This window comes from Paramisgurnus dabryanus, chromosome 14 (genome assembly GCF_030506205.2).
Source record: "Paramisgurnus dabryanus chromosome 14, PD_genome_1.1, whole genome shotgun sequence".
NCBI lineage: Eukaryota > Metazoa > Chordata > Actinopteri > Cypriniformes > Cobitidae > Paramisgurnus > Paramisgurnus dabryanus.
Window position 1 is genome coordinate 37,521,564 of NC_133350.1, and position 21,257 is coordinate 37,542,820.

Below are 21,257 nucleotides of genomic sequence, written 5' to 3' on the forward strand. Positions count from 1 at the left end.
GAATAATGCATAGCGTAGTTGTAGGTTTATTTGGGAATTAGGATTCACACAGTACAATCTTTGGCTTGACCCTATACTCAGTCAATATTAAAGAGGTCTAATGTAGATGCTATTGTGTACAATGATTTTATTTAGAAAACAGTCAATCACCAAAAAAATTATGATAATATTTAGGTTGTTTTTTACAGGCACGGTCAAATTTGACATTTGAGATAAACATGATTAATAAGTACACTCAGAAATAAAGGTAGGCTACAACAAGGTACAGAAGCTGTCACTGGGGTGGTAACTTTTCAAAAACTACACCTTTGTATCTAAAATGTGCATACTGGTACCTCAAAGATATGTATATCTGTACCAAAATGTTAGGACCATTTTAGCAAAATACAGCGGCTATGAATAAACTTTACAAGTGAGCGTATTAATAATGTATCGTATACAAGAGGATGCTTAGTTAAGCCAATGTCGACTGACCCTCTGAGGTTGAAAACCCCCTAGGAGAAAAACCTCCCAAAATTTTTTTCGCCTGGGAGAAACAAAAAGTCCTAGGAGGGGAAAAAACCCTTGGGAGATATATATACTGTATATATTTATATGGGATGTAAACGGTATGTAACGATCCATTTAGATCTCTCTTTATTGACCGGCATACCTAATGAGTGATCCGCGAAGCTTACGAACAGCTGATCTGACTTTAGATATGTGGCAGAACGGTTTGTATACATTTTTAACGCTCTGATTGAACACTGCGCAGGTCTTTGAAAGATCCCAGGTTTGGGCCTGCCTCATCCATGTCAATGAGGAGCTTTGCTTGATAAACCTGCAGCACTGCCATAGTATGGAGAGCAGAAGCGGTGTTGCCATCAGCGGCGTTGGATTTTGACGCTAGTTATGACGTCAGATGGCAGGGCTTGGACGGATGATTCAGCTTCGCTCTCCAACCACCGGCCAAGGATGGGCAGATGTGGGCAGCTATAGACTCCTCAAGCGGCGGCAGCTTGGAATAGCTGCGCTCATCCGCGCCGTCTACCATCGAAAGGACCTGGGAGAGGGAGCTCTGCACTAGGGTGGAGTGAGGGGCGCGCCAAGATTTTGTGAGCTCCTGGTGGACCAAAGGGAAGAACGGCGCCTGCAGTTGGCGAGCTGTTTGACGGCGCCAGGTTGCAGGAACCATTCATCAAGCTACCTGTGCTCTAGCTCTGATGGCGGCAACCACTGAAGTTCGAGCTCCGCTGTTGCTTTGGTCAAGATGCAGATGAGCTTCGAGTCAGGTAGGGGGCGTGACTCCCTGGGTTCTTCAGCAGCGTGGACGTCTTCGTCTGAAGCCTCCCAATCCTCCAACTCATCGGAGGACGACATCACCTCCACCACGTCACCAACTCCAAAAGAAACCATGCCACTAGTGCTCAGCAGGGGGCGCTGGTCCTCCTGGACAAAATTGATGGGTTGACCGCGAGGAGAGAGAGCACCCTGGGGATGACTCTACAGGCACAATGCTAAAGCGACATTATCTCAATGCGCTTCTGCTCTTTTAGTCTGAAATTTGCTCTTATATCAGCCAGAAAGCGGCAGGGGAAGACGCTGGGCCTTGAATCCGCTGTGAGGCTTATTTCAAAGGGGAGTAGAGGTTCTTCTTCAGAGAAGAGAGAAGGATAGTGCTGAAGGAGAATAAAGGGGAGCTTACGCTGATCTCTCCGCCATTTATCTGTAATTTTCACAGACATTAACCAATATCATTTCATTTCATTTATTTATCAATAGGCTTCAATCGCGGAGAAAACAGGAGGTTCCCCCATAGCGGTAGCTACTGACGAGTGAACCGTATCGAAAGGGAACTGACGTTTTGTACAAAAGAGCTAACATGGCCACATTTAATGTCATAAATATTTCTGATTCAAGTTTTTACATTTATTTTGACAATTCAATTAAATTGTGAATTCTAGATTTTTAATGTGTCATGTAATAGTTACTTATGACATTATTTTGTTGTATACAGCGTTATTATACTCTTGATGTTATGTAACATATTTTGTTGTAGCCTGGTTCAGAATTAAGGTAGTGTTTGGTGCCTCTTTTAAGCTGATCAATATCATCATCTATCTGTCAGCATTGTATAACTTCTAGTCTTATGTGTTCTTGTATAACACTGTTATCTGAACATCAGCATTTTAATTGTGCCAGACTGCACCAGTTTCAGAGCAGTGGGTTGGACGAGAGACGGGGATTCCTCTCTGATTCTATATTTAGCCTGCTGCATTGTCAGTCGCTCTGAAAACTGCAGCAGGAGTCCTGATCGATCCCTTACGTCACTGTTGCTACCTTCAGCGGGGGAAGATTTTGCATTCAGGCCCCCCACAGCCCACCATACTGCCACTTTCCAATCCTTACGTAGTGACTCACTGCTTCACATCGACCCTGGCTTGCTGCAGTGATCTTACGCCTGTAACCTGTCCCATCGGCAGAGCCTTAAACCCCTTCTGGGATGACCTTACTATCAATAGCCACTGTCAAACATTAATGCCTGGCCCTCCCCAAATGACTGTAGCTGTAGTTAAATATAGACCAGTGAATTGATGAATTATTCATGGCCATGCTTTCCCCTCGTCTCGCCTCCACACCCGTCCTCCGCAAATGCTCAGCCTTTACGAGAGCAGAAGAGCGCGTGATGGAGAGACATGGCTGGAGTACAAAGCGAGATGAAGACAGCTGGCTCTTTAGCATCCAATGCTGTTCATTTTTTGCCAATGGCCCATTTCTTAAATAACACGCCGCCTACATGTTCCTTAAAAAATCCAGTTACATATTAAAATTTTTTAGGTGCCAGCTTTAGTTGCTGATAGCACACATACATCTGACACCTACTGTACATGCAATGCAAAAAGCATAAATTGTGAATATTACATTTGAGTAATATTGTGTTTTATATAAGAGCAGATTTCAATATTAAGCATGTATTTTCTCATAATCACAAAACAAGTTTAACAGTCCTAGTATCCTTTTTTTACACAGCTTAATGGAGCACTTTATTGTGATTGGTAAATTGACATTCTGACGTCAAATATTTTTGAAAAAAGATTGCTAAACAGTATATTTGAACACTTTGTTTTCAAAACAAATTAAATGTAATAACATTTTATTACCTATATATATAGTATTACTTGCTTGATCATTACAGTAGAAGTGTAATAAACAGGATAATTTATGTTCAGCTGGACATTATCACTTACTTAATCCTACATAATATGTGTTTATTTAATTATATAGAAGTCAATATATTTAAAACAGTTAAACAAAACATACACACTTAAAGCTAAAAATGCAGTGTTATCATTTTATTATGCAGTATTTTGAGAATGCAATAGATACCCTTGAATATGCAGAAACTAATTACTAATTTGACATCTACCACATATAATGTGTAGTCTACAATGCAGGAGAAAATAGCCTCTTGTAATCGCCTTTCCAGAAAACACCAGTCTAAAAAAGACTCCAATGCGAAAACCCAGTCAGCTGCTATTTTTAGAAGCATCCATTTATAGCTGCATCTCTACCTCACGACTCACGCTGCAGTTCAATGCATGGAGGGCTCATTACTGTCTTTAGTGAAATCAATAGCTGCTGGTGTTGCTAGGCAACACAGGCTAGTCAGTAAAGGGGTAGATGTCGGTTTTATTTTATAAAAGCAGCCCAATAAGGAAACCTCTTTCTTAGCTGTAATATTAATCTCTTAGCTAAATATACATTTGTTAAATATTAATTTCTCAAGAAACATTTTGACAATGTTAACTATAATGCAAGCCCCACACAGCCAGTCTGTTGCATAGAGACCAACTCAAAGATACGCTGTGTACAGTTCTGCACGCTCTTCAGCTTAAAGAAAAGAAATATGCAATAAATTAGATGTTTGTGTTTGTACTTCAGATGTTTCTTTATAATAATAGATTTAGATTAGTGTTAGATAGGTGTTGCGTTTCTTCAAGAATTGCCTTCTGAATTTAGTGGAATAGATGAAAAGCAGTGTGTGATGTGTGAAGATTATAAAAGCCTTAAAAACTTAAATTGTATGGATCAGATGCCATTTCCCTTCAAAACATTTTTTTTAATTGTTGATGAAATATAGCAGCAATTTGTAGGAACCATTTATCGATTTGCTAGTAGCCTACCAACTTTAACCAAAATTGTACCAAATAGGTTTTCCTTCTTTATTAATTTATGTTCAGTCATTTAAATTTGATTTCTTATTTGAATTTATATTAAATTAATTTAATCAAAATAAACAAAGAAGAACCCAATAAATAAACATACATTTAAAACATTACGTTATCGTCATTGCAGGAGTGCAATTTGCTGGTTGTCCTGCGGGTGATCTTGTAACTCTGTTGTCTTATGACGCACTTATGAATTAACTCCAGAGCATTCGTAGATCTACGATGATTTTCAAGTGCTACTTAAGCTACAAATCTTTTGGGAAACGGCCTGTAAGTCTTAAATGATTCGTACGATCGTTTTTAAGATCTACTTAAGCCCTTTTCACACAGAAATTCCGTAAAATACACGGGATATGCATACTGGATTTTTCCGGAATAGTTCGATTTTTTTTTTCATTCACACTGCCAAGTTTACCCGGCATGTGACGGTCCCGGAAAGACACGCGACCTATTGAAAGTCCCGCCCAGGGGCGCCGTAAAGGGGGGAAAAGTTAGGACGATTCTAAGGGCCCATGAACTTTTGAGGGCCCCAGGCAAGGACTGTGCCGCACACGCAACCCCCTTAAGCTGAGCCCTCTTAGCTCCGCCCCGTCTTTACTCTGCGTTTTAGCGCCGTCTTCAATCCACGGTCTCACAGTGCGCGTGAACTTCAGAAGAGAACAAGGTGTGTGTATTTACTGCTATTTCCTATGATATCTGCATGTGCACTTCCTTACTATAAATGCAGTTTACACAATGTGGAGCAATACAATGCAGTTTTCTTTCCACTGTAAAGTCTTCGCTCTGTTCACCCCAGTTTAAAAAAACACAAGGTGATTTACGTTCCCTGTTTTGTGTTATGATTCTAACGCGAAGTCAGCCCTTATAAGCTGTTTAAATTAACGTAGCCCGTATAAACTAATTAACATAAACTAGAAATGTGATCGGTTACACACTGTTTTGTTTTGTAACGCAATATGCAAAGAAAGGATTTTTATGCAGTCTTAAATCGAGTTGGTTGTGATAAAACTGAAATGCAACTAAGGCTAAACTAGTCAAATTATGTATATTAAAGCTTCTCAACTTGCAACAGGGTTAATAAATCAATGGAAATCTATGTCGTAATCTGCTATAGTTGTCATTCATTTCATTTTAGAGCCCCGTTGATTAAAAAACAGTCTCATTTAATAACAGTATAGCTGTTTTCTCAAAGAGTAATAAACCCTAAACCAACTTTTTTTAGTTAATGATCTGTAAGAATGGGGTTTTATTAGTGCTGTTCATTGATTTTAGTAAGTTTTTTGACATTTGGATATAAAGTGTTTCAATACTGGTGTAAAAACGTCTGAGTGCTGCCATCTTCAGGTTGAACGGTGGCTACTGCAGTTGAATTTTCTTATTGAATGTTGGGTCCAAAAAATGCCTCGTGATGTAAGCAGGTTCAAGCTCACCACGCCGCTTTGGTCAAGCATTGTTGACCCAGTCTTATTTCAGGCAGAATGTACATAGAAAAGATGCATTGTTGTTGTTCGCCATTTTTAAATGTTACAATGTCTCGTGTGTGTAACAGCTCAAGTATACAGTATGTCACTGAGACTGTCTCTGAAAATCAGACTAAAGCCTCAAATCTTATTGTGAGATAAAAAGCATCACAGTTTAATTTCAAGCATTAATTTCACTATGATTTCAATCGCTGACATGACATTACTCAGTCAATATTAAAGATATCAAGTTTATATTTTCACAAATGTTCTTTACATTATATAGGATGATTTTATGTGGAAAACAGTAAATCACAAAGAAATACTTCAGCTGGGTTTTCACAGGCATGGTCACATTTATCTTTAATCTTTAAGAATGTTGCATTTTCTCTGAATATTCGATTAATGTACTGTATTTTTCAATTAAATTTGCATTGCACAATAAATTATCTTAGCTGCAGACATTTTAGGTATCTATAAATACTGATAACTGTGGTCAAAACAATATCAAAATAAATAGTTCTGTATTATTAAATTACAGACAAAGATTTTGAATAGCTACAGTAGGTTGGATTGTATGTTTGGTACGAAATGGGTATGGGGGGGGCCTGACCCCCTATTTTTTCATAGGGCCCAAAATTGCTAGCGGCGCCCCTGGTCCCGCCCTCTCTTCTACGCAGCGTCTGAAGTTTGCATATTATTTATTATTTCTCTCTCCAGAAACAACTCGCGTGCATTTTTGTTTATGATAAGACTACAAAGGAGCGCGTGAACGCACAGTTCTATGCTGGTGAATGATCTCAGCTTCAGAGTGGATATTTGACGAGCTCCCTGATCTCTACTTTGATACAGTTTTCAGACATTTCTCATCATGATTGTTTATATGCATTTAAAACCCGCATTTTGAGGAGCTGAACGATATATCTTGTTGGGATGACGCGCGGGTATTTTCATTTATTATAGCTCAAATGAGCACGTGACGCGATATTATGCTGCTGAATGATCTCCGTTTCAACGCAGTAAGTGACGAGCTAACTTACCTGATATCTGCTTCAGTCCAGTTTGCTGACATTTCTCGTAATGAATGTTGTAAATCCCTTATTTTAAAGAGTTGAACCAACTTCATGATGCCATGACACGCGCGTCCTCACTACGGCACGTGCATCATTGATTTTGCGTCTCATTTATCATTTCCTGATAACTGCTTCAATCTAGTTTGCAATATTTCTCGTGGTGAATGTTTATATTCATGTTATCTCTCGTTGTAAGGAGCTGAACCATAACTTGTGTTGTGATGATGACGCGCGCGTCCTCACTTCGACACGGCCATTACGGCATTCTTGCGGCTTCTTGTTCACACAGAGGGTTACCCGCGTATCTTAAACCCCATTCACACAGACCTCTGGTCCCAGAAAATACCCGTAAAATTGCCAGACAAGTGTCTGTGTGAACAAAAACTCGTTCCGTTAATCTTCTGGGATTGTTGCCGGAAAGAGGACCTAGTAAGATACACATAATGTATAGCAAATTTACATTTTGATCACTTTTACATTGTGGCTGTGAATCTGTCACACATGAGACATCTCTGGTTTCTGATGGAGTCATGACCTTTAGTTGTGTTTCAGTACACAGGCTCTGTAAATCAATATAACAATGTAAATGTAATTTTTTACATAAATTCACTTAATAAACGATTTTCATTAAAAAAATGTATTCCACCCCACATTCTTTTTAAGTACAGGATTCAGGGTCACGTGACTGAAAATGATCAACTGGCCTGTATTCTTAATTAAGCCTAACTTTACAACCAGGCGACAATCCATGTGAATGTCATAGCTAGATATCACAAGGGGTGCTCATGACGCTATCCCTGGATGTTACATCGTCTTTACAAATCTGAAATAGTCCAGATTCTGAAATTACATGCTGTCACTACAGAGCTGCCAGCCTGAAGCTCTATATTTACATTTGAATACACTTGATAATTCAGTCATCACTGGCACAATACCATACACAACAAATTAAACAGTAGGCAGCTTCATACTATTGCCTTTATCCTATTTCACCAGAGTTACGTATTTCAGATCTGTAAAGGAAAAATGAGATTTCTCCTAGGTCTTTTCTCCTTTATTAACCAAAAATGTAGATTGTTTTATTTTGCCGCACTTACAGTATGATGTGTGTTAACAATCGGCATGCAGTTTTATTCCATACAACAACAGTTCAAAAGACCACATCAATGTCAAAGGCTTGTCAAAGTCTTCTGAAGTAATTAATAAATTCAATTTTATTTATATAGCGTTTTTCACAATTGGTAATTGTTTTAAAGCAGCTTTACATTAATAGAAGCAGGGAAAAACACAGAAAAATTGACAGTAGATTAATCAACGTATAGAAGAGGGTGCTAAGTTAAGCCAATGTCGGGCGACTCCCTAGGAGAAAAACCTCCCGACTTTTTAGGCCTAGGAGGAAAAAACTGTTCAATGCAAGTGTCAACAGGCATAACAGTATATTACCCAGACAAGTTATGTGAATGCTTTGTTCCGTACAGTCAAACTATTGCGAGATAAGTACATTTACTAGACAAATTATGTGAATAGTTTGTTGAAGAGAAAAGTCTTCAGTTTAGACTTAAAGTGATCGACTGTGTCAGTTCCAGAGCTTAGCTTTCTGTTAGGAACAGGCTAAAATTTAAAATGTTTTTCAATAATAATATTCCCGTCTGTCCAAGCTCCAACCCAGGGTCACTCGCCATACATACCTTTGTTTAAATTTCTGCTTAACCTAAAATATGTTGCCTTTTGTACATATCGATGTATCTTTCAATGGAATGTTTCTGTCCATTTTGACGCTGGAATATTTAAAGTTACTAAGCAGATTCAACAAACACAAATGTAAACCTGCTCATCTTTGTTAGATTTCTGCCATTTGTTACTTATTTATGGATAATATGCAAGCAAATGTGCTGTCCTTGCAGTTTATTTTAATTAAACACAGTCGATTAAAGCATACAGATATATTTTGATCATTCATTACTGTCCCCTTTGCAAGTCGCCACCATGTTCTTGTAAACAACAAGTTCTTGACAGATCTTGGCCAAACAAGATCAGTCGAGACAGTAAAGACAGGAGAGGTTTATCCACAACAGCCACACGCATGAACTGAAGAATATACACAGTAATGTTGTTCAGTATTTTCTGCTGTGTAACCTTAAATGAACCCAAACCGCTTAAAAACAAGCACCTCATTTTTAGAAGCATCAATTTATAGCTGCATCTCTACCTCACGACTTTCAATGCATGGAGGGCTCATTTACTGTCTTAAGTGAAATCAAGAGCTGCTGTCATTAAAATGTGTGATGTTTCATCAGCACAATATATATTGTAATATTAGCATTGACCCACCACACTGCTACAAATGAAAACTCCCACTTTTGGAAATTGATTACTGGAAAGGGCTGAGTTGCTCTGTTGACTATATATAGACAGCTCCTTATGGCGGACATTGTTTTAACCCTACAGCAAATCAATTTGTGTTCATTTCCAGTTCTGGCCACACGAGGACAGAATCTATAGTATTTAAGGTAAGAGCTGAATAAGTCAAAAATAAACAGTATGAGGTAATTAGTAGTTTGACTCAGTTCAGTTTCTCTTATACTTTTTGTTAGAAATGTATTTGTGTAAATAAAAGCAACATTTACTGAATTTACTGAAATGAACTGTTGCATCTCACAACTGTTTGAAGTGCAGCGGGTGCCATCTCACGCACGTATCACTTTTAAGAGTAAGTGTAGTGTGAAGGTGTTTGAAGATCAGACCTCATGTTGTTCTCTCTGTGGGTGATACAGGGACCGACTGAGACCACTAACTCTTTGCTAAGGCTACATGTTGCTCCATTCTAAAGAGCAGACCTGGGGTCAATCTGGACATTTGATGAATTATTAACAGTTAGTCCAGAATAAAACTGCTTTTATGTCTGAGCCTTTATGTACTTTTATATTTTTTCAAGTTGTACGTTTAGATATAGTATTTTGAATAGTTATATACTTTCGAATATTATAGTTTTGCGTACTGTACGTAGCGCTGGTCATTATGATAAAGTTGTATTTCAGCATTTACCGTCCATTTCAGAATATTTAAACAGTTTATCTTAGTATGCTCTGAAATGCAGTACAAAGGTTTCAATAAGACATAAAACAGTACACTTGCTGGCTTTTTTCAACCTAACGTTGGGTCAAAAATGTATGGATAAACCCAGCCACCGAGTTAAATGAATTAACCCAGCATTTTTTGGTTGAACCAATTCAGCATAGATTAAATTACAACCCAACGGATTGGGTTCATCCCTTTTTGACCCAACACTGGGTTGAAAATAACCAGGCAGGTAGTGACTGATGTGCCCTTGATGCGCGTCTTTGCCCAGTTGCTCCCGGGGTGCTGCAGTGATACTGGCCACTGCTCTGGGTGTGTGTGTGTGTGTGTGTGTGTGTGTGTGTGTGTGTGTGTGTGTGTGTGTGTGTGTGTGTGCTTAATTAAATTGATTAAAGGGCACCTATGGTCTTATTCACGATTTTACATTTCCTATGGTGTGTTAGTGTGTATTAGTAAATGTGAACCACATGCAAAAGGTACAAACCCCAAAGTAAACAATGACGCAAGTTACCGTCTCCAACGTATATCTCTTTTCCTGGACTACAACAACAGACAGATTTTAGGCAACTGCTTACTTCCTGGTATTGGTGATGCAGACAAGAGCGACATTATCAGTATTCCTCCCGCTTCGGACTCAGCCTGTTAATTTACTCCTGTTAGCATTGCATTGTGACCGAATCTTTCTTACATGGTCTAACATTTCCGGTTGACGTCATACAGTACGTATTCACGCCAATCACAACGTACAGATTAGCTGCCCAATCAGTGACATGGCGCTTTTCAAATCGCTGAGTTTTCAGGAAGAGAGTGAAATCTGGAGCTACATAAATGTACGGTATGGGGAAAATAATGTGTTTTTTGAACCGCAAACCAAATAACACATTGTGTTATACCAAATACACAAAATAAGGTCGTTATTTAGCAATTAAATAGGTGGCCTTTAATTAAATATGCTGTTGTTGCTGATAACGTTTCAATATAATATTTAAGAATAAAAAACAACATATTATAATACGTTCAGTCTTTCTTATGCTATTACTTTGTAGGACAGGCTGAAATAAAAAAGGTCCTCAAAGAGGCATCTTTAAAAGAAGTTACATAGACGTTCAAACTATTCCTTGTCATAGATGTAAACTTTTATAATAATCCTTGGCATCCTTGTCCCTCTGGGTGTCCAGGACACGCTTGGCTGTCAATCAAAGACACAATAGCCACCCATGCATCCAGTGAGTGTCTGAAACTTCCTTCATACCATGGACTCCTCGGCTGGGTCAAATAGAAAAGAGTAGGGCATTAAAGCACACATCAGTGGGCAATGTCAGCCCATGAAATTCAGGCTGACTCACAAGCACTCACTTGACAATCCCATTAGGGTCTGTTCTTATAACCAGCTTATCACTCTGACACATTTGTGGGTCGCTCGATAAGTCCCGTCCTCATGTTTCATAATAAGTGGAAGAAATTAATAATCTTCAGGAAAGATCAAGACTTCTGGGGGGTTTTTGGTTGGCAAGGCTTAGAAGCTTTTCTGTGGTTAAATAAGGACAGCAATATGATTTTCTGCACTTCACACGTCAAAGCACCTTCTGAGATGGTGTATTGTTTTAAAAATGCTTTTATCAGTATTGCTTCTATAATGGATCTACAGTACTGTACTTTTAAAATTGAATGTATGTATTTTAGAAATATTGAATATTTTAGGAACAAATCCTGGGTTTTAATGTTTTTAATGTTTAAGTTTCACACACTATGGGATATTCAGTAAGAATGAATGAACCCATGCAGTTAATACTGTAGATTTGTTTACTTACACACACTGTGTGCATTGTATTAGCATCCTGTAATACAAAGCAATGCCGGATACATTCTCAAAAATTAGCAAAGGATGTATTTTCTAGCATGTGGGTTGGTCTTGGGCACTCCACATCCTGATCAAGACAGCTAAATAGGCTTTTTAAAATGTGGGCTTGATCAGTAACATGCATTTGTTTATGTGATCATCATTTGATACATAGAAAAAATTTAAATGTATCTGTAACAGTGCAGCATTTATTATGTCAGGCAAATAGTTTGGTGAATAAGGGGCATGTTTGTATTTTAGAACAAATTAAGACACTACTGTATGCAGCGACAGCTCCTACTTAACTTCAGTGCAGGACAGGAGTTTAATGACAGTTTATTCATGACAGAGGTTAAGAAGACAAATAAACCAAATGTGTTACAAATGTTTAATAAATTCACTCTCTTTGTATTTTTATTAGTTAGGTTTATTGTATTGAGCCCTAAACTATACTCTGCACTATACACTGAGTGTAGCAACTATGATTAAATCTTTACAAATCGAGAGCAATCGTCTCCATGCCATCTGGCCTAAACCTAAGAATTTACTCCCGTTTATTTTCTGTTAAACTGTTCCCTACTGGTAGCATGTCAAAGCTGCAGTGTGTGGTATAACAGTTATGCCACGGATGGCTCATATTTTTTGGGGTAATGGTCCCAGCGGTCTTGAAATATCAACCGTGTTTGAAATATCTAAGTGGATCTGCAATTTTGAAAAGCAGCTTGTTATGAAGTCATTTTTGATGTCTTTTGCTGATGAATCATGGTGTCATACTGTTCATCAACAATTGTGTTCGAATGCATCCTACTTGAGATGTGATGTGAAATTTTAAATGAAAAAGTGAAGAAAATATATTGATGGGGTTTATGCTGGGTTGAACTTGTTTATATGCAGCTTTTTGAATTGTTTAGAGTGTGGGTACAGATTGTATCAATGAGGTATCAATACAGTATGTATCTCAGAGGTACCAATATACCTTTGAGATATTAAAATGCACCTTAGGTACAAAAAAAAATAAAGGTATAGGCTATACTTTATGAAAGGGTACCGCGCCAGTGACATTGTTTGTTCCTTTTTTTCTGAAAGCGTGCAAACGATTCGTACACTAAACAATGCTGGATTCTTTTAACACATGGTTGGGTAAAAATGTCACCTTGTCTGTTAAAACGAAGCTTGTCGTGGTTTATATTTTATCTGTACATTTCGTGTAAGCTCTTGTGTTTGAAAGCATCTATCATAGATGAGCGTAGAGATTTTGTTTTCCCTAACTGCAGCAGTATCCTCCATGAATGTGCGTGGGAATCTCTCGCGCCGCCCCCTTTATAAATGATGCGTAAAGGCTCAGTATCACACTACTCAGAGAGCAGACAAACTCAGGACCAGCATCACATCCTCATCTCCTTTTCACGTTTATATTCAACTTTAATACAAACGGACGCTTTTTACTCTTTTCCTCGTCGATGAGGCTTTCGCGTAATAATCGCGCTCAGATGATCAAGTGCCGTCTGCTTTATTCAGTCAGATCAGGGAATTTCAAGCGCAGATAATAATAACAAACAGGCACATTTCCCCGATGCGGAGGTGCTTCACATGTAACGGTCCGTGGCGATGTTTAGACGCGAGATGGGACGCGGAATGTGCCTGTAGCACGCGAGGAGCGCGGGGATCCCCACGCACCTTCCTTCTGACGCGAGCGCGCTGCTGATCACAGACTCCCACACACACTTAGGAAACTGAAAATGGTCCAGAATGTGATTTTGGTGTTTTTTCGCAGGAGACTGAGCCAAAGACCAGCAGTCGAGGAGCTGGAGAGCCGAAACATCCTTAAACGTGAGTAGGACATCTGCACTGATGATACAGTAGATCGATATCCACATACTGTACACGAAATAAGCTATACTACAATTTGCCTATGTTAGTTCAAAAGTGCATGCTTGTAAAATAAGACTCTTCAACTTCGTTTTCATTTAAAAAGTCATGTGGTGTGAAATATGAATTTGCATAAGAGGTCTTTAAACTTGCATGGATAATAATTATATGAAAATTTAAACGGCAAAAACAGACAGCTACCCCCATACAAACTGCTAGCAGTATCAACTATTTTGGTGACAGTTTACAATAAGGTTTTTTACAATAGGTTTTTTTAATATTAGTAAATGTTTTAGCTAACAAACTAAAAATGAGAAATATATAGTTTTTTAGCATTTACTAATTTTTGTTAATGTTTGTTAATGTCAGTACAATGGTGTATGTTTGTTTATTGTGCATTAACTCATATCAACAACAGTTACCACTTTTGATTTAAAGTAATGTTGAAATGAACACGAACTCTGAAGAGGAAGATGCTGAAGAGGTGTTGTTCATTCTTGAGTCATGTTAGCTAATGTATTAACTAATTCTAACAACACAAACCTTATTGTAAAGTGTTACAGTTATATTTACTATACATGCAAATTCTGAAATAGGGCACTGTAATTTATAATGTTCTGCAATATAAATGTTTAATTTCTGTATTTCTGAAGAAATTTTAGAGAACCAATCGGAATTTAAAAGAGAGAGTCATAAATGTAATTTTTTAATTGTGTAGAATAGAGAGATTATAAACACAGTCTGTCTAGATTACACTAAAACAATAACATTACTGATTACAGAGTCTGAGGGCCAGACAGGCTGAGATAGATTACAGCAGTCTACACATGATCATTATCCAGATTAAACTGGCCTTAATATCAGCGTTTCATGTCACTGCTTTTCAGTTGTGTAACTTTTATAAGCAAGCAACTCAATTTTTTTATAATTAGTGACTTTTAAATAAAAACATATCGTTTCATAGGTTGGTTTTTTTCTTTACTATATCAAGTGTGTAAATTGCAAAAACTGTAAAACATTGATACAAATGTACAGTTATTTATTTCTAATATTAGAGTATTTTTAGCATAACAGCCCCTCAGTTGGCTTTTCATTAGTCACAGTTGGGCGCGTCCTTACTGCACTTGTGACGAGTATTGTTTGTATTGTTTGACGGGTATATCTGAGCCCCTCTGTTAGGCCTCTATCTTGGGCTGTGGCACCTGTGCTCCCTGACTCTGAGCAGCTGTCTGCTGACTTTGGCATCTCCTATGCCTCCCTATGGGCCACGTGCACACGCTTAAGACATGAAAATGTATGATTTGAGATTTAAGGCAAAGCAAGGGCAAACAAAATGCATAGTGTCCTGAAGCAAGGTAACACTTTTCTTCAAAAAGTGGTTCATTGCAAAGAACTGATATACTGTGCGTCCTGAACTAAAAATCAGATAATGCCAATCGCACACATTTCACAGAGGACAAAGAAAAAAGAGGAACATTATCCTGTGCTGTGCTGATTAAATGCTTTAATCTTCAACAGATGTATTATTTGTTGCTGCCAAGGAAGGTCAGAAGGGTTCAGGGGGCTGTTTGTCCGGCTGGGGTCAAGTTATGACAGCTGGCAGCACAGTTGTTAAATAGACATAGCCTTTTAATAAGGGTTAACAAGAGTGCACAGCCATCATTATAATGTTTTAAATTAAATATGAATCAAATGAATATTAAAAAGACTTAAATAATGTTGAACATGTTAAATAAGTCTTGACAGTTGACATTTTATTATAGATCTGATAAGCTTGCTTTTCCTGTAACTGGCTGGCCTGAAAACATACATTTTTAAAACGCATCAATAATTTCTTTGTTTGCCTCTGGTGTGCATTTTTGTGCATTTTCTCAGTGAGTTTCTGATTTTGTATTTGCAGAGAGAAATGACCAGACAGAGCAGGAAGAAAGGAGAGAAATCAAGCAAAGGCTGAACAGAAAGGTTTGTGGACACGGCCTGCAGTTCCTAAACACTGATCTCATCTGAAGTTCTGATGCAAAAATAAGCACAGACACATTCTCGCTATATACTTGTACACATACAGTTATTGTCTAAGAAGACATGATGAGTGTAGATACTGGTACTAATTCAAATTCAACTTTAAATAAAAATGTTATCCTGTTATTCCGTTGAAAAAAATATTTCCTTTATAAACAAAAGCCGTCCCTTTAACTGACATGCCCTCTTTCTTCTCTTTTCAGCTCAACCAGAGGCCCACCGTTGATGAGCTGCGGGACAGAAAGATCCTGATCCGTTTCAGTGACTATGTGGAAGTGGCCAAAGCGCAGGACTATGATAGGAGAGCAGATAAGCCCTGGACGAGATTATCTGCCGCAGATAAGGTGTGTATAGTCAAAACTCATAAAAGAGTGCCATCTAGAGGCCGCACATCCTTCTGATCTAGTGCATTTTTATTGGATAATGAAATTTAAGTTTGACAAAATTTCATAGAAAATGCAAGCAATTAAGAGGAAGTATGAGAATAACTTGTGTTGTTGGTTTTTATTTCTGCAAATTCCCTATGTGCCTTATCAAGGAGATACCAGCAGATATAATGCGGCTTATTGTTACCACTAATGTGGCACAATATGACAGCATTTATAGGTTTAATATTTATTAGGGCTGCACGATTTGGGTAATTTTTCCCATTGCGGTTATTGCTGCTAATATTGCGATGTGCGGTTGCGATTATAATAAATGGTATCATGAGTCAACTTGATGGGTTTTAAGGAAAATCCACACACAGATTATTGATAATGCTAAAATGTGTATTTGTAAAACTAGAAATGTTTTTGTATTGCCACGTGATAGCAACTTTAGTGTCAGTAATTCAAAATCCAAATACCGCCATACAACAGACGTAGAGTTTTTTTTTAGCTACCAGATCACTGTCAATCTCCTCTGCATTCATCTTCGCTCTGGTATTTCCGCGCTGCGCACACACAAGTGACGACGCACGCCACACACGTGCATGCCACACGTGCACTGCCTTTTTTGTTCGTTTTTCTTTCTTTTTTTAAACAGCAAGAAAAATCATCAAACTGTTATCAGAAAGTTTGTGTAAACAAGTCCACACATTTATTTATTTAATATAATTGCAACATTTTGCTGTCATATAATCGCACAGGCTGACATCGCGATTGCGATGCGATTAATTGTGCAGCACTAATATTTATGATTTAAATTATTTTTTTTAATAGCTGAAAACTGTACCTTGCTTTATTTGATATGATTCTGTGTGACTGGCTGCACTGGCGTGTCTTTTTTTTCAAGTGGCTGCTCATCTGGGACTCATTTTTGTTGTTTATGCCTCGCAGGCTGCGATACGCAAGGAGCTGAACGAGTTCAAAAGCAACGAGATGGAAGTTCACGCATCAAGCAAGCACCTGACCAGGTCAGTTTTCTTTTCGTTTTTTTATTTTGTGTCTGTATTTTATCATGCGTTCATGTAACTATTTATAAAAAAGGATTGAATGTACTGTACAGTGGATTTTTGCCATTCCAATTTGCATGTCCTCTTGCATAACAGTTTAAGGTGTAGGACATAATAGATCAATACAGGAGGTTGTTCTAAACATAACCATGTCGCCTTCCATTATACAACTGTAGGATGTGTAAATTCAGCACACACTAGCGCGCGCTCGCAGACATGCATAACAAATGCTTGCTTACATTTAGCTTATGTACGTTTAATGTTAGACCGAACTTTTCTGGATAAGAATAACACTGAAAGCTGAGCAAGGACCCAGTACAGTACGTCAGAATTCTCTGCTGGAGCTCACACACGTACTTCTATTAATATGCCTGTGATGGATGATGGCTGTGTTTTTTGTCACAAAGCACTTACAGGTGTCTTCTCGCTTTGTGCTGCAGGTTTCACCGACCATAGCAAGGTTTCTTCTATGAAGAATATGCTAACTGTATCTCTGTGAAGTCAAAGACCTCAGGAGGCTTCGACCAGTGCCCGGGTCTATGGGTGATCCATGCAGGGCCTGATATTTGGGCGCAAGTGAACCTTGGAGGCTATGTCTCTGGAGCTTCAGCCTAAAGAAGCCAAAACCCTCCAAACTCCACTCAGTCAAACTACAAGTTTGTAGAATATTCAACATCTATTCGTTTCAGGGGTATTTTGAGGGATGGTGAAAGACTGTTTAGAAAACACAGACTTTTCTTAAAACATTTTTACATGGTCGGCTTTCGATGCCAATTGAAGGGATGGGTCGAGCATGTGACCCACTCGAACCTTTTTCCCACAACAGTGTTGGTGCTGTAGTGACACCCCAAACCGTTTCTGGGCTCCTACTGAAACTTGAGTTTCTTATCAGCTGTATAAATGTTAGTTTGAGAAATACGAATCATGTCTTACCTTTGCAATGACTATTTATTGTCTGTACAGTACAAGCTTTGGATTTTTATGAATCAACAATGTCTGTTGTCTTTTTTGAATGAATGAGTGAATGTTGAACACATTGCTTTAGCAGAAACAAAAGTGTATGTAACTCTACTAAATATGCCCGTTCGGGTTTATGCAGTGGGCCCAACAAGTATTTGGACTTAAAAGCCACTTTTCATGTCTGAATGTTTTTGCATTATCAACAAGATATCAATGTCATTTATTTTAAAAATTGCAGAAAGTCACAAAACAAGCAAGACAATTTAGAAAAAAACGTTTGTTTTAAAACAATAAATATACCTTTCAAAGAATTCAGATACATTGATACACTTTTATTTTCACTTTCCCTTTTCTTTTATGCATTTGGCAGATGTCTTTATCCAAAGCTATTTACACTGCATTACAAAGCAACATTTTTTACCATTGTGTATTTCCTGGACCCGAACCCACAGCCTTTTGGCTGCTACTGCAATGCTCTGCACCACTGACCTAAAGGAACACAAAAACATAACTAGTAAAAGCTGTAGTATCATGTGCAGTCATATCTTCAAAAGGGCGTTATATGCATAAGATTAGATTTCCTAATATGTTATCAAATCTAACAAAAGATATCAAGTCTCACTAACTTAAAAAGCTGTTATTTTCAGTCACACACATGGCCCTCAGAGCTAGGAGTTAGAAGACAAAATTACATTTTTTTCACACATTTCTTCATTCATAAATGATCAGTAATTACATAATTACTCTTTGGAAAATAAGTTTGTATTTTCCTATCATGATGCATTGGTTCTGTTAGTCTACATTATCTGACATGCCCAGTTCAGGACAAGGAGGTCCATGCTAATGCAGTGATCATTTCAATCAAAATGAACAGTGATGTGGGTCACCAGTACTGGAACTGGGAAGCACTGTGTTTCTCTTCTGTAGGTGGGCTAGCAGAAAGCAGATCAATGGAGTTAGTAAACTTAATGGAGTTTATAACTCGATATTCGTACACTACACTGTCAGAAATAAAAGGTACAAAACTGTACCCTTTCTGTCACTGGGGCTGTACCCTAAGTTTCCGTTTGGTACCTTTGCATGATTACAAAACAGAATACAAGTTTTGGTAGATTACCGTACCTTAAGGACCTACATTGTTAGAAAAAGTCGAAATATGTACCCTAGCTGTCAGTGGGGCAGCACCCTTTCAAAAGGTAATTGCAAGGACCATTAGGTACAGATATGTAAACATTTAGTACCAATATGTACCTTTGAGATACTAATATGTTATTTTGAGGTACTAATGAGCTCTCTTTGGTTCCAGAATGTACTTCTGAGGTACTAAAATGAAATCCTTTGGTGCAAAGCTGTACTTTTAGAAAGGGTACAGCCCCAGTGACAGAAAAGTCATTTCTGAGAGTGTATATGAGCAATTGTCTCATCATATCATAAGAAATTTTAAAGTGACAAAGTTGATGCTTACAATAAGAAGTGAGGACTCTATTAAGTCTTGTGGGCTGTGAACAAAATATCTCAATAGCAATAACATTTTCATGTGGGTGACCGTGTATTTTAAACATACAGGATTATTCCTTATTTTTGACTCAAATTATCAGATATTCTGTGTATCAGACAAATGTGTCCTGTAACAGGCTTACAAGTTAATCTTGAGACAATATACTGAGGGAATACTAAGATAGACTTTAACCAAAGACCGAAGCTTTCAAAAGGCCACTTAAAATGCAATGCTCACAAACATACATATTTACGAATGCTGTGCAATACTAATAAAAGGGATAACATTTAAAGGGATAATTCACCCAAAAATGAAAATTCTCTCATCATTTACTTTCCCCCTTATGTTGTTCTAAAAAGTTTCTATCTTTTACTGCACATAAAAAGAAGATTTTTAAAAAGATAACAATTTTGAAAATGACACAGAAGTGTGTAGGTTTTTCAGCATCTCATTTACTGCTCTCTGTGGGAAACGTTAAAGTGTTTTAAAGGGACAGCAGCACTAGCATAAAATTTAACGGTTGAACCTCAAAGTATGCATTTGGCCTCCAAACACAGGGACAGAACAACAGTTTTCTGTTTATGTTCCTGCCTGACCTTAAATAAATTTGTGAAGAAGATTAGTGCCAACAACACACAGTATTCAAGACATTACCTAATGGGAGGTTTACATTTACACATGGACAATATTTGATCTTTAAGTCTGCTTAAAATGCCCAAAAAATTCAGATGCCTTATTTCGAGAAAAAAATTCTTTCCTTTAAAAATGACCTTATCACATTAATACTACTGTTTTCTTCAGGTCACTTTATTGCCTTGCGCATTGTTGAACATTTCAAGGGTTATGCGCTGTGTGAAAAGCCTTTTAGTGCTCTGAAGGAGGGTTAGCACCGCTTCTGTGGGGTAAACCCCGCATTGCGGTGCCAAACGCATGCAGTGTGAAATGAAGCAGGGTTAGAATGTTATGTTATGATGCTTAGCAACAGACAGCCAATCAGAAACTGAAGTACACATTCCTCAAATCACCATATGTGTACTGAAAACACCTGAATCGGAGTAAAAAAGACATCCCAGGAGACTTAAAACATCTAAGTGTGATTTATGATGCAACCTGTTCTGTCACTGACGTGGAAGCGTAAGACAAGCGGTTATTTAAATCGACAGTGCGCTATTTTAAAACAGTCAGTATGACATTGCTTTTTATCAGGTCAGGTTATCTCTTAACCCCTGGTTAAGAATGAACAGTGTGAAACGTGAAATGGATAACCCAGGATTCCTTTAACCTGGGGTTTAGAATAACCCAGGATTCACTTTTTCCAGTGTGAAAAGCACTTAAAGGGACTGTAAGTAGGATTTACCCCCATCTAGTGGTGAAATTTTATTTTGCATTCAAACGAATAGTGCTCTCTAGCGCCTCGCTTTTCCAAATGCGTGTTGCAACTACGGTAGCCGTTATGTAATTGCTGATCTCCTTGTCCGTTTCAGCTGGTTCACATGTTCTGAATAAAAACGCGTTGTGGAAAAGCTTTGGTAGGCTAGTGCTTTTTGTCCCTCTCTGCTATTATAGTTTATCAGAACGACATGGAAGTCTCCTTGGACTTACCAGAGAGAAGAAATTCTAAGCTTACAAAGAAAAGTCAGATCACTGCCAGAGGTCATTTGACACCAATGAGGACATATTTATGAATAAAGACATTTATTTTATGATTTTTGCATGACCACTCATTTCTGATGCGACCAAGCTATTGCCTGTTTGGCTATTTATAATCGTCATTTTTACTTAAGCTAGTTATTTACATGCCACTCAGCATTATTACA

General features: G+C 38.0%; 1 protein-coding gene across 1 annotated transcript in view; it reads left to right on the forward strand.

Annotated features, from left to right (window-relative positions):
- Positions 1-21,193, forward strand: part of phactr3b (phosphatase and actin regulator 3b) — a 202,716-nt gene extending 181,523 nt beyond the window's left edge. The window contains exons 9-13 of the mRNA XM_065272978.2: positions 13,434-13,489; positions 15,429-15,490; positions 15,751-15,891; positions 16,867-16,943; positions 17,423-21,193. Of these exons, the coding sequence (XP_065129050.1) occupies positions 13,434-13,489; positions 15,429-15,490; positions 15,751-15,891; positions 16,867-16,943; positions 17,423-17,438 (352 nt within the window). The 3' untranslated portion in view covers positions 17,439-21,193. The remainder of the gene's footprint in view (positions 1-13,433; positions 13,490-15,428; positions 15,491-15,750; positions 15,892-16,866; positions 16,944-17,422) is intronic.
- The last annotated feature ends 64 nt before the right edge of the window (positions 21,194-21,257 follow it).